The 15403-nt window shown below is 41.2% G+C and overlaps 1 protein-coding gene across 1 annotated transcript in view; it reads right to left on the minus strand.

Annotated features, from left to right (window-relative positions):
* LOC144935774 (uncharacterized) overlaps positions 1-10383 on the minus strand; it is a 44602-nt gene extending 34219 nt beyond the window's left edge. The window contains exons 1-3 of the mRNA XM_078862514.1: positions 10367-10383; positions 9198-9251; positions 8832-8838 (exon numbers count right to left, since the gene is read on the minus strand). Of these exons, the coding sequence (XP_078718640.1) occupies positions 8832-8838; positions 9198-9251; positions 10367-10383 (78 nt within the window). The remainder of the gene's footprint in view (positions 1-8831; positions 8839-9197; positions 9252-10366) is intronic.
* Positions 10384-15403: the final 5020 nt, after the last annotated feature.

Below are 15403 nucleotides of genomic sequence, written 5' to 3' on the forward strand. Positions count from 1 at the left end.
TGACATGGATATGGGTGGAGTTATTTTTTTGGCCGCTACAATTTCCTCCCACATGCCAAACACTAATTTATGGAATTGGCCCAACATCACAATGCAGGACCCTCCTGAATAATAGTCTTGGCGCTCAAGGACGCTGGCTACATAAAATTAGTAGCACAGATATAGTATTTTGATTATGATTTTTTTAGATTTTTCTCATAGTGTCACTGCACAATATCTGAATGTGTTTCTCCGTGCTTATATATCATGTTATATTTACAATATTTTGAGTCTGCACTTAATGTTATACTTTCTACAGCTTCGTCCAGGTCCTTCTTGAAAAGAGACCGGCTGTCCTATTGGACTCTTGCCTGCCTTTAAATAGCATTCACAAATTGACTTATGATTTGGCCCCGTTCTTTCATGCTGGCCAAATACGATGGCATCACCCCAACACAGACGATGCACTAATTGCCTTTTTTTATGAAACCCACATTGCTGCTCAATAAGTGATCACGTCTCTGAAACTTGCCGAACGTTTTTAGTGGCCTTCACCTGGATCTGAGCCAAGTACTCTCGCTATAGATTTTGAGGCCTACTTTTATCACCCGCAAATAATTAATTTTATTCATGGCACGATATGAGCATGCCATGTGCAATACTTTTCTGTTTTGAATGGATGAAACCAATATCCTGGCTGGTGGGTTTGTCGTAATATTTGTTCCAATGAAGTCTTACATATATCATAATTTGTATTGTGTCACAAACAAAAAAACAAAAACTTTATTCAGAACTCGATGAGCACATCAATCAATCTGTATATCGTAAAATAGGGACGTTTGTTACAAAGATTTCAAAACAATTACAACACGATACAGACAGATCCACAAAATAAAACGAAGGTATAGACAAGAAAAAATAATATCACTTTAAGTGAAAAAATGGCATCCAACAATTGTAAAATATTAACACAATAATTAATGTCAGTGATTATTGTTCGTGCAATATAAACAATTTCATCATTATGAAGCAATTAAATAACTGTCCCTAACATGCACTATGCCTAGCTGATAGTGAAGATTTAAAAAATAAGCTATCATTCACCACCTCTTTATTAGTAGACACTTCAGCATAAATAATCACGGCCGTATCAGACTAGAAGCACTTTACACATATTAATACACTGTGGCAATAGCCCTGACCTCGAGCTGCCAAACTAAGTCACTCAGTCTGCCATGATGTCCGCATTTGTGATCAAAAAGCACAACAAATGCACAATGAACAAAGCATCTCACTTGCGATCATGATGACTCATTTATTTTCCCATACAAAAGACACCATCTGACTGGAACTTGGACTATTATCTTTTCATTAAGTTGATTAAACATTATTACTCTATGGCACTCATGTGTCTATTTACTTATGACCTTGGCCTTCTAATAATGTGAAAATTCAAAGCGCCAACATTTAAACAGCATTTGATTAATGTGCAGTGCTTACAATAATGCCATTGTTCATATCAAGCAGATATTTGCTATCAAATTGTATGTAAACAAAGTGTTGCATGTCATTGCATAGTGCAAACCTGTGCGTAACACATTATGGGCCATGCTGGATTTATAGAGACTTTGTGGTGTACTTTGTGTGCAAAGGTTTGACTTATTTATCCAGGAGAGTTGCAATGAGTCGTATGGCTCTTTTTCGTTTTAAGAAGTGTTTCAGTCAATTAACGATGAGCGGTTATTTTGTACGTGTTTGGAGGAATTCAGACCGCACGGAAAAAACCGACAAGTACGAGGGGGCAACACCCTATCCCCGTATAGATGGAAACAAATGGCGATTATTTCACTTGCTGTACTGCCTTCTCGGGGAGAGTCCAGAGGATGGCACCTCGATGCCCATGGGAAGGCAAGTCGCAAGACGTCTGTGCGATCCGTCAACCCCTCGCTGCCTCCACAGTGCTGGATTTCAGGCCATGTGCACAGTCGCCATATTGGGTCACATCCCGATTTGGGTGACTTACTTTCGGGTTTGTTTGAAAAGTGGCCACATTTTGAACAGGGATATCCAACAAACCACACAGAACAGCTTGTAATTTCTCTGGGATTACATGTAACAACATCGCTCCCGACTGTGAAACTATTTCAGACTGTTTGTAAATCAGAGCCTTCATGACAGCCTTGCTCTATGAGAATGGTGCGAAATACCGGTTGTAATAGATTGTCATTGTCATGTATGATACAAAACACTCAAAATGCTTGTTTACATTTCTACAAAGTGTGGGGCTGAGAGGGAACTGAGATAGTATTATTGTATTTCGATTTAAAGCTTTCGTGACTGCAGGGATTCATCTTCTTGGTTCTTTCGGTAAAGTCACGTAGAAAGAACCAAGAAGAAGTATTATTGTAGTCAAGACATATAAGACTGGAAAACCTCAGCTATACATACATAGCCGGAATACCTCTTGTTTAAACGGTAGGACATGATGTTTCCCAATTCAGAAATGCAGTTTTTGTTTTCATCATCACAGTAGTTTCCATTCCACAGAGCCTCATTCACACGTACAGCAATGCAGGATATGCTGTGCAGTCCAAGAAAATGGCCTATTCATACAGCCGTTTTAATTACACAATCACATTTGGCCAATGAGAAAATTGATTGAACTTCTGCACTTCTCTCAGTCAATCTGCATACTAACTCTAGGTGTGCGTACAAACATAGTGAACGCTCATGACCCGTTACACACCAAATGGTCCATAAAATTACATCACAGACTGCTCAAACCCACTGGCCATAATCTATTACTTAAGACTGTGTGCAAACCTCCATATTTCCTGAAGAAGGGTAATCAACTGAAACACCAAGAGCTTATTTTCCTCACAGTGACAGCTAACAAGATCCGTGTTATTACAGTATTTGCGTTAACCTCTTATTTATGTGTACGTTCACTGAAGGCAATGCATGTGTAGTTATGAAGGCTCTTCATGTAATGAGATGTAACTTCAGAAATACTGTACCTCACAGAATAGATGCAATACTCAATTTTCCATACGAAGAATTAATTGTGTGGCTACTGAAAAATCACAACATTCTGATAGCAACCTGTAACCCACTGCTTTGGAAGCAAAGGATAGTTGAACATATAGATCTGTACTGCCAGGAGATGGCAGCACAGAAAGCGAGTTTGCAAACCTGTCTATGCAGACCTTAAGTAAATGGGGTTTCTACCGGCATTGCTGTTTCCTCCTATGAACAAAACATTCTTTGAACAAATAATTGGTTCAGCATCCTCATGTATGATCCTCCTTAAACAAGAAAATCTTCAACCTCAGGGAGGGATTATTTAATAAAAAAAAATTCACTGTAAATATTACCGTTTCATTTGGCTTTCTAATCATTAACTGTTTGTTGTGAATCAATCAGGGTCTCTGGAAAGCCGATGCTTTCTACACAACATCACGTATGATCAATGAATAACACATTCCCTCACAAGATGCAAGCACAAAGCCAAATAAAATTCCTGGACTGGAGCCACCGTTAGAGATGTTAGATGCATCGATTTGCAATGCAGATGCTTTGTGACCCACTCCCTCTCAGCTAATTTATAATCCAGTGTCTCCCCGCCTCAAGTGCGCATTTGGGGCAGAACTCATCTTCATCAGAAGCTCTTATCGATTCGTGGAAAGTCCACGTGCCTATTCCAGGGCGCGAGCCTCCCCATTATAAGATGACCACTGTTGACTTCCCACAAAATATCACTCATTTTAACTGACCCCGCAAGGACAATAAGCCGAGTTGACAGCCACCTCTGATTAGCACGCACGGTGTGAAAGACGTTCAACATACATATATACATACACCTGGGATTTGAACCGACGCACCTTCTGTTGGTGCGTCTAGCACTCTGACTTGGTGTGTAACAATGCTCCTTCCCCTTGTGACTCAATTAGATGTCACAAGTCAGGCACCACAATGTGATGCACACATTGATTACGTTGTTCACAGTGTGGTGAATGTAGCGGTTTCTAGCAATTGGGGGTGTGGGTCACATGAACCTGTTACAGTATGTACAATGTGCTGGATATGAACATAAAATATTGGATTCTTACACAAACTGTTCAAGGTATTTATCCTAAAAATATGCCAATTAATCAATACACCATTCCGCTCCCAACTCGAATGACAGCACAGCCCTCCCAGAAGTGTTATATTTTAAGGAATGAATCCCACCTCTATTGATTACAAATGTAAACATCCAGACCTGCAATTGCTTTTAATGCTTCCGTTGCAATGAGGCCCTTCAATAGCAGGGGCTTTTGAGAGCCTACTCTTCAAAAATGGTTCGGTCTCTTGGAAGAGGTGTATGTACCCACACTTTACCTCACCACACATGACCATCCAATCGACTAACAGCGGTGGACCCAATTATACTGCTGGGTGGAAAGAGGTGGAAGGGAATGTAAGAAACTTGCCCCATTGTTTCAACTGGCACACTGGGAATTTCAACCGGTGACCTCTGGATCGAAACCCAGCGTGCTGCTAACCATTATCCCATTGCAGCATCCACCTTCATCAATGGCAATTCATTCAAATATAAAAACCTCGCCCAACAGACTGTACAGCCAAATGGAACCTATTATTATTATTATTTTGCATTTAAACATTTTCCTACTGCGCAAGCATGTAAAGTGTGGATGTGTGCAAACCCAATGTGTGATGCTGGTGTTGTTGTAGTATTGCCACTTATGTGTAATGCTCGTGCTCCCAAGTGTATTTGTTTGCTACACGGACACCGTGTGCACCTGACCCCCCTGTTCTCTATAGTTACCTCACATCGCTCACATTGTGTACCTTGCCAGTCTCATCCCCTAGAGGTCTGCCAATTGGCCCCATTTGCCCGGTGAGTTTTCTAAATTCACCATACGATAGCCCCACACGCACAAACCATACATGTATTTAGTCCTTTGTTTGACTTGCCAGTTTTATGTTTTCTGTGCAAAACAGAATCAAAACTCTCCATCGCAATGCCCTCCTGCACTCCCGTAAGTTGAAGCCTTTGTACTCCACCCAAGACCAACCAGTCCACTGCTTGATGAAGGCCTCTCTCACACATCTCGTCGAACATGGGGAGTCAGTGATGCTTTTTATTTACCCAGGAAGGCCTAATTTAGCTTCAATATACATTTCCAGGCGGGTTGATCGTCGGGATTTTTTGGCCATATGGATGAATGACTGTTTGGTGTGTGGGAGTCAGTCAGTGCCTCTAAAAACCCACTTCATTTGGGTGCAGGGATGTGCTCAAAGCTCTGCATTGATATAATCGAGCATTCATAGCTGTTCTGCCATCCCTTAGGCACCACGCAAGCCAAGCCTACGACAAAAGCTGATATTCCTAGACAGTATCCCATCCAATTTCTAGTCAGGCTGTCAGATCTCAGAATAACTTCCACATTCTAGAATCGCTTCTGAAATCCGACAAAACCCCATGCAGAGTGATGTATTTCTATGAATAACCGTTGGATAATTATAGGTACCGAGACCTATTATATTTGTGAAATTAATTATTAACAGGTGTAGGGAATACTGGGGTTTGCTGTAAAGCCGAAGGAAACTCACAACCAAGTGCCAAGCAACTATTCAAAGAAAGAGGGTAAAGAAGACTAAAACGAGCTATAAATCGGCTGCAGGGTAGTGTCACATGAGTTATGTGTGTATATCCACGCCTTTAAAACACCTACGCAAATAATGTGGAGTATGCATAGTATTACCACAACCTTTGCTTTGGTTGACCGTTGTCTAATGTGCAAATTTGATTGGACAGAGGGCAGGATTTGTGTCTGTTGGTGTGCTTAACAATTGATGTCAAATTGTCGGTGTAATTTATCCACGAAGGACGAAGGAATTCAAGTTCAATTCAGTATTTTCAAACGCACAGATCCATCGATGCATTGTCTTCGAGACACACAACGACAGACATAAACATAACCACTATGTGGTGGTGACAAGACCAGGGCGCTTGTGCCAGGCTAGGTGCACCTTGAGGTCACATGAAGTGTCGAAGGTTCGCTAAAGATAGACACACCACCATACCACAAAGTAAAATAGCCCCCCAAAAATTAGCGTGCAGTTGGGATGTCGATGTTCAGGGATATAAGAGCATAGCTGATAAATATATATTTATAAATAAAATAGCTATGCAATATATATAGCCACTTCAACTGTTACGCTTATCCATATTATACACACGTACATATGTAAAACACGACATCAAAGATAAATGCAAACATTTTATATGTGGACATTTAAATGGCTACATATGCATGCCTACGTAATTTAAATACATGACAATAATACTCATAAGACTTTAAAGCCAATGCGGTGTGGACAAGGGAAGTGAGAAGACATTCTTTGTTATTATCTGGTACAGTTTGATTATATTGGTCTCACTTGCAAGGCTTGTAGAGTGAGCTCCATATGTAACCTTTAGATTGCCAATATAGTTCAATGGCTGCTGAATAGTGCCAGAGGAAATCTATAGCTCTGAAGGAACAACCTTCCCAGCACTGAGGTCATTTAACACCATGTTCAGTTTTAAGAGTCATCTTCAAAATGTCAATTAGAAAGCATGCCTGTCCCCACGGATAATGATTTTGCCATAATGACCTCAAATGTCCTGAATCTATAACTAGTAATTCATCCGAAGATATGTTAATTGTCGTGCGACAAGTTAATGTGCAAAGTGTGGGCGCAAAATGAGCCGACTAGTCTACAGCGATGTGACGACAAGGTTAGGGAATGTGAAGATTTGTTAACACGAGTCGATGCTACCTATGGTTATGTTTTTAATTTTTGTTAAGTGCACTGGAGCATAACCGTAAAATGCAATTTTAATGGAATCTGCATCTGGATTAACTGGTGTTTTGTGTCATGCGTGTGCGTCATCCACTTGCATTAAAATGTCATGAGATCTGGTGATTCTGGGTTAGATGTATGCAACATATTAAAACAGTTGTGTTTTTTTGCATGCTCTTAGAATGATACCAGTGCCTTCATGCTATCACATTATAACATGCAATGGGTCGACATTCTTTCAATGCAGGATTGCTCTGTGGCTCAGGGGGATATCGCTATGGCTATACCAAAGTATAATTTACCATCTCAATTTGTCAACCTGTCCCCCATAGACAAATATGTATATTCAATGTCAAATACAAAATTAAGGTATTGCATTGGCAGGTGTGTACAACACACACCCCACATTTTCTGGTATCCATATATTTACCTGTATCTTAACAAATTATAAGCTGGAATTTATCATCGAATATTTTATTGTTTAGTTATTTTTTTACACATCTACAACCCTGTGTTAATCCAGTATTGGATTAAGGCTTCCATACACCACGTCAGCCATGGTGATGGTCTGATCATACTTCACCAAGCTGGCCAGTACAGGTTGGTGAAGGGGGTCATAGGACTGACTCATATATCACTTGCCACTGATGTTATCCATGGCCAGAAATCATGTTCAGGTCGCTGGGTTCAGGACACATTTCTCGAACCACTCTGTGATGTGACATGCAACAAACAATCTTCAGCATTACAAGAAAACAAATATCGCTCCATGAAGATTTTTCGATTTTCAGAAAAGCTTGCTGGAGGACAACACAGGATTTGAAAGCAGGAGGAAAGGTGGGAGGGAAGTGTTTGGGGGGACAACCCAGCATGCATCCTGCCAAAAAAACCACATCCAAGAGGTCTCTGTATTTTAGTCTATGTGCATGTATGTACGTATGTATGTGTGCCCATGTAGGGGAGTGGTAGTGTAGCGGTTAGCACACTGCACGACGAACCTGGCGACCCAGAGTTCGATTCCCGCTCACGGCCAACACTAGTGACGATTATCTGAACCTGAGCCTCCTCTAGGTCGACTCAGCCTCAAATTAGTACCTGGTGCGGTGTGTAAACATTGCCACTAGGGAGACAAATGCGAACCGGGCATGGTGCTGGCCACCCACCCCTCTGTGTGGCGTGCCGGCTTTCATAGATGCTCGCTAACAGCACTTGCCCCAACAGTCTCTTAGAGGTTATACGAGGGATATTTGTCTTTGCTGTGTCTGTTTTTGCGTGCACACAAGTGTTGTGGTGACGTCACTGGCACTAAGTAGCGAACGGCGGTTGTTGTGATTGTGTGTGCATGCAAGTGTGCATGTCTGTGTGTGCATGTGACAGTTGTAAATAAGAATGGAGAAGATCCCATATTCGGGCAACATGATCATGGTTCACTTCAGTTTAGCAGCAGAGGTTTACATTTGCATCAATCGAGCAGCATTATCTTTTGATCGACTGCATAGTGCTGTGTGGAAAATACCTGGCGTATAAACACAGTAATGCCCTTTCTCCTCTATGCTTGAGAAACGTGTACCCCTTTAAAGAAAACATGTGTTCCGGCTTCAAACGTTCATGCTCGCATGCCTACTCTCCATTCTGGGTTTAACCAGGCTGGATTGTGTGAGGACCTCACAGATCCTGGAAATAGCTGCACACAATTCCATAAGTGAGCTTCTCCGGCAGGCTGGGCTGCATTGGCTGGGTAACATAACCTGCATGCCGAAGGAGCTTTTATTTGGCGAGATAAAGGGGCTAAGTGGGCATGGCATTGAGTAGAAAATAGATGGCCTGATGTGGTTCAGGAGAATGTAAAGCTGATTGAAATTTCTGATGATTGGTACACGCGCTGTCAAGATCGGATTTTGTGGAGGAGGCTCATGAAGGATACTGGGAAGGTGAAGGCAGTCGCCCTCCAACAACAACAAACAGTGGAGGAGCGACACTCACAACAACGAGTGGAGCACCGGGCAGCTGAAACACAACAAAGTATGGGACAGTAGGGAGTACAGCTGGTACATCTGACAGTCATTCTAGTCAGTGAGCCCTTAACACCTGGGTCTGTCTCGTGATATCTTTCCAACGAGTCTTTAATATTTTACGTGTCCTCAAGGTGCATTTAGCATGCCACAAGCGCTGCGGTGACATGCACATCACCACCACTTAGTGGTGAATGGTGTCTGTATGCATGTGTGTACTCATGTGTGCACAGTATGCAGAGACAGATAAAAATTACCCATATTAGAGTCGCCAATGCGCGTTACAGCGGCACGGCGCCCGGGAGATTGTGCGGATGTGGTTGTTTGGGGCCTGGCACACAGACTGTGACTCACTTTTGAGAAAGGAGGAGCCGGTTGGCCTGGTCCACCTGCCTCTCCTTGGTCACCCTAGAAGGACACAAACCGTGTTCACAAGATCCCAAACAGCACCGACCAAAGAGTAATCATAGCAACAGAAAGTTGTTCATTTCATGCAGTTTAAACAAATGGATTGAAGCTGAGAAAGTCAAGGGCACATGACTCACTGTTTCAGCCAAAAGTCCCTTTACATGTTTATCGGTGAAATTATTTTACAAAGTGATGTTGCTCTCGCTTTTCTATCCTACATGTATAGTTGCATGTATGTACAGTACACAATAAAAGATAAGACATTAATCATCACCCTGTTCTTGCCATGGGCAATGCAATTTTTTTATTCATAAACATTTACTCATGAAGAAAGTAAAACTTGAACAGAAATAAAAATGTGGTGACAATTTCCATATTAATTGGAAATGTTGAACTGGTTTATTTCCATTTGTCGTTTTTCATCAATTTCCATGTATAGAAGGACCGTAATAAATATTTACAGCCCTTTGTCAATCTACTCCTGGATTAAGGCAGCCGCATGCCATTTCAATTCCGGGGATTGTTTGACCATACTTCACCAAAATGGTTCGTGTTATTTAATGAGGGTAGCAAAGTGGGGGGGGGGGGGGGGGTTAGGAGGAACTACGGAACGATTCAGATGTCATGCCCCATTGAAGTAGCCATGGCTGGGAATTGAACTCAGATTGCCAGATTCATAGTGCAGCGCACGAACCAATGTGCCACTGCTCTATCCCCTATTTACCAAAATGACCATTATATTTCCACCATTCCTTATTTTACCCATGTAAATAGGCACATTTACATATTAATAAAGGCTTATTATTCTCAGATACGGTTTTATATGACGGGCAGCTCGTTGCACTATGAACCTGGTGAGATGAGTTAAATTCCTGGCCACTCTAACAGTAGTGGCGGCGAGGGATATGTGATCCAAGTATGGGTCTCCCTAGCTCCCTTCACCAACTCAGACTGACCAGCGTGGTGAAGCATGGTCGATAGACAAAAACGAAGATCGCCGATAGGAGAAGCACATAAGGCCCAGGACGAGTTCAAATATTCATTACTGTTATGGGTTGTGAGGAAGATATTTAATTTGGGTCATCAGATTCACAGGGCAGTGTGCTAACCATTACGATACCGCTCCCGACATGGTCAAACAACCCCCACGACCAACACAGCACGGGCAGGCCTTCATCTAGCAAGGGGCTGCAAATCATAAAATACTCACAACAACATTATTAACACATTTGTGATAACAGAAAGCAATCGGATGCCCTGCGACATTTCTCAGTTTGTAATATATAAGTAGACATTTAATTTATGGTAATAATCCCTTGTCACAAACCTACTGTATATAGTTAACATTTCAAAAAATATATATAATATATTTTTCAGCATTATTGTGTTAAAAGAAAAAAAAACATTAAAATACCTTTTCCCCTTTTAAAAATCCCTCGCCATGATATCCTGGCCAACTCTAGAGAACGGGAATGGAAGTGCATTAACAGATAATTACTTTCTTTTCAACACGACATGTAAATAAAAAATGTTGTCGCCAAAGGTTTATATGCCAGAAAAAGGTAATTTAGCAAGGTAAAAAAGTAAACAACATTTACAGACTTTATATCCCACTGAAATGAACATCTGCAGTTCTGACATTCACTGCACTTTGTATAATGAAAAGTAACGGCATTTAGCAGCAGGTTTTTTCACTTCAAACCATACATTTTAATTATGGATGTAGATTCTGCCTCTGTAAGAATGAATCAGCCTTATTTTTCAAGTGAGTAACAGTATGATAACCCATTGGGCAGCGGTGACATTTGGTCATAGTTCTGAACCAGTGGTGGAAAATCCACACAACTGTAGTTAGGAGAAGCCTTGCCACGAGACAGCCACTTTTAGATTCCAACAAAGCAGGTACACAGCAGGTGGTGTTTGTTTTATTGATCCCATATATATAATAGCGGAGTCAATCCTGGCTGAGCCTTCATCTTGTAGGACCTGATTCATGTAGCTATTTGGACCATCGTTTTGCCACTTTTTTGCAGAATGACGGCCAATTATACATAAAATCGAGACGATTTTGCACCTGGCATTTCATGTATGGCCATTGAAAAGCAAAACCAATCCTCCACGAATTATTGCACAATTGCGAAATGGCCCAAAGTGTGTGGCAGTTAGGGCAGAGTTGGCAATTGTAGAAACTTTCTGCAAATATGGTGATTTAAGCAATTCTCAAACCTGCTGGGCTGGGAGATGGCCTGATGGTTTCCGCACAGCAATGGATTATTGACTATATCTGTGTGGAGCTTTGAATGAAACTCCCTCATGTGTGGATTTTCTCTGGGTCCTAAAATATCCTCCCAAATGCCAAACACTAAACATGAATTGAAGACTCAGCGTGGCTTTACGATGAATACTTCCTCTTCTGCATCAACATCATCGTCTTCTTCATCATGTGCAGCAGCATTAATTTAACAGTATCGTGAGCACGAATATAGAATCATCATCATAAGAATTATTATGATTATCTATATACCATCATTTTCAGTGCTATCATCTTATTCATACTTTTCAACACCATCTTCATAATCAAGAAGGGTGTCGTTTTGTTGCAATTGCCCTTCTTGTGCTATGAGGAAGGGTCATTTCCGAAACGTCACCTATTATTAATGTTTCCTTTTAGCAAACATGTTGAGATTGTTTGTGGTATTTGTGCTTGTGCATCACTGCCAAACGTGGCATCGCCCACTTGTTGATCGTTTAAATAGAGACAATGCAATGAACAATTTATTCGTTTTACGTTAATTAAGGGAAAACTTTTGTTTGCATTCTTTGTCAATTGTGGTTCAGTATGAATGGGACATCCATTTACTGCACATAAACATAAATAAACAATAATAATTATAACCCTGATCAAAAGTACATTATGTATGCTTAACTGCAGGCAGAGTTAAGGCACTCACAGATGATCGGAATGGGCCCTCTGGAAAAGGCATTCCTTCAAGGTCTTGGTAATTCTGTGAAAAATAAAGACGAAATATCACATTTGCATGAATCAACAGTTGAATATGAAAATTATATATTTGTATGCTTTGATCAACAAACCATAATCACAACTGAAGAGTTGTTATAAAATCATGTCAGACGAAATGTCACCACATCGAGTATTGTCTTACCCCAGAATAAATTGAATTAAATTACATATATATTTACGATGAAAAAAGTTGACACGGCTTTGTTTTGATGTTATTTTTTAATAACATAAAAAACAATCACCATAAAAGTAAATTGCTAAGGCTATCTTCAGTCTGGTGTCACCAAAACACAATTCGACCAAAGAAAATGTGATCAATGTTTTATATTTCCACAGGCATTACATTTACAGGCCAGTTTATTCTCCCCCCCCCCCTCAACATCTGCGTATTGTAGTGTTTGTCCCAAATTCCTTTAATAAGTACTATCACTATGTCACGTGAGCTGCGACTTTAACCTCTGCAGGTGGTGTAGGTCATCTGGGCAAGGTATCAAGCCACCCACCGGCTGCGTACAGTCAAGTGGTCACATCCACCCAAAACACCCACAAATGCACAATTAAAATTCCATTACTTTTTCTAACCATCCGTCAAGAAGACTGCAGAGTTTAATTGCGTCGTGCAGAAGAGGGCACCAAACGCGTAGCCATTTCGTTATGCACGGCTCTTTGAGCATTCGATTATTGCATCGAATTAGGCGGCACGCGCAGCTCTGCATTACACAAACTGCATATTAAAATGTAAAGCTTGAGAAGGGATTGCAATTCAAAGCAAGGTTGATGGCTCGACACGAACATGAACGGCATTAACCGAGAATGCAGCAGAATATATTTCTGTTTGTGAGCACAGGAACCATTAGGCAGGCTATGAAACAGAATGTAGCCATGTGTAGGAATTTCCAGCACATTTGTCTTAGTAATACAATGTCTCCCGAGCCCCCTGATGGTATAAACTTTGTTTTTCTTGCTGATGCATAGCCCAACGGTTTAAAATATCGCAGCTGCTTCTATCCCAATAAGCACGGCTGCAATTTCATGGCTCAGTGACGCAATACTGACAGTTTATAAGAAATGAATTTTGCTTTGAAATACCTTATATTTTAAATATAATTGTGCGCCCTAAACATACTTTAAAATATGAGCACCAATGGTTTGGTTTCACTCATATTTGCGATGCACCTTTTAAAATCCAGTATATAAAAGGTGCATGGTATTTTTTTCGTCTACTTGAAGCCATGAACCTTTCTACAAGCCACCATAATGGGAAAATACTACAACAATGATCTAAATAAGTAGACAAAGTATTAGCCTGTACAAGGCTGTACAATGAGAACACATAGTGCTGATACATTTCCTGGCCATAACAAACCCCGTTTCCCCAGTAATCACCGCCTTAACTGCCTCACACTGGCTCGTACCTGGCTATGACATACTCTTTGGTTCTTTCGGTAAAGTCACGTAGGTATAAAATAAAATAAATTAAATCACGACGTTTCGGGCGCAACACAAGCGTCCGTCATCAGGTGGGACAACCACAGCAAGAAAAACAATTGCTCAAGTGGGCAAAAGAACTGCCGTGACAAGAGGCCATATAGGTAAGAGGCGGGGGAGGAGCAAGGGAGGAGAGATAGAGAGGGGGTGTCACACCTGATGACGGGCGCTTGTGTTGCGCCCGAAACGTCGCGATTTAATTTAATTTATTTTATACCTACGTGACTTTACCGAAAGAACCAAAGAGTATGGATCCCTGCAATCACGAAAACTTCGAATCTAGATTGGCTATGACTTCTTAATGTGTTACAATGGATTGATTTTATGTTTTGAAACTACAGTTCCCAGGCCGTCCAATAATCTATGTTTAAAGGTGTATCACGTTTCTTTTTCAATTCGTATTAGGTAATGACTAATGTAAATATAATTAGCTTGTTCTTGCTAGAACATTGTCTACATATGTTTCTTGGTAAAAATTGGCAGGTACGAGAAAATGTATTTTAGGAACCCTTGGGTGAAACATTTATTATTTCGTATTGCTTACCGCTCGGAAGGACAGCCAATATGGCTATTTTACTGGAAATCGATAAAGACGTTCTTTGATTGACATATTAATCGATTTTGCATATTGCTTTGTATACATATTTAAAATATATGTGAAAGACTGCTATCTGAGTAATCTACTGACAGTTAAATTGTGCCATGCCAATCATGTTATAAACTGTAATATTTAATATTTTGAGTTCATGGTTTATGAAAGAATATGAGAACCATACGCTTTAAAAAAAAAACTACAGTATTGCATTCAACAATAATAATGCAAAAGGTGAATCCACTTGGAGAATGATGCTAAATCACAAAAACAAGTTTGCTCGCTGGATTCGTGCCTGGATTCCTGGCTGGCGAGCGGCCAAGTGATAGTGCGGCGGTGTTGACGTCATCACGCACATCTGCGTGATGACGTCACTCAACACATCCCCACCCAACACGCAAATGCGATACGAGAAACAGATGGAGGGTGGAGATAGGGGGAGGTGAGGGAGGGAGATGGAAGATGAAGGGGGGATCAAGAGAAAGGAACGGAGAGGAGAGGGCTGGGGTGAGAGTGAACGGGCGTGAAACAGAAAGAAAAGACTTTGACTTTTAAACAACTTTTATTGCCGCCAGCAGCAACAGCACTGGAGGCGATTTCGATATGAAATACACAAAGTCACCAGCAAACAAATGAAAATAAACGCTACAAATCCACGCGCTGTGGCGCTAAAAGCACCGCGCAAAACACGAAAGAAAAGTCACGTGGTGGTTGTGGTGGTCATCGCGCACGCCACGGTGACGAGCGAGCGCTTCAGAAGGTGAACATGAGAAAGAAAAGAGAGAGCAAAACGGAAAGAGGATAGCGAGGGAAAGTGATACGGTGGTGGAGGGAGGATTAAGGAGAGGCAAGAAAGGTTGAGCTGGGAAAGGAAGAGGTGGGGAATAAGGAGAGAGAGAGAAACAGGGAAAGAGATGGTGGGGGGGTATAGTGGAGAAAGGAGAGGAATATAGGGGGAGGCAGGGACAGGTATAAGAGGGGACAGAGGAATAGAGAAACACGGAAGAGAGAAACAGAGAGAGTGACAAATCGAGATAAATTGGGATGTAC

The sequence above is a fragment of the Lampetra fluviatilis genome, chromosome 14 (genome assembly GCF_964198595.1).
Source record: "Lampetra fluviatilis chromosome 14, kcLamFluv1.1, whole genome shotgun sequence".
NCBI lineage: Eukaryota > Metazoa > Chordata > Hyperoartia > Petromyzontiformes > Petromyzontidae > Lampetra > Lampetra fluviatilis.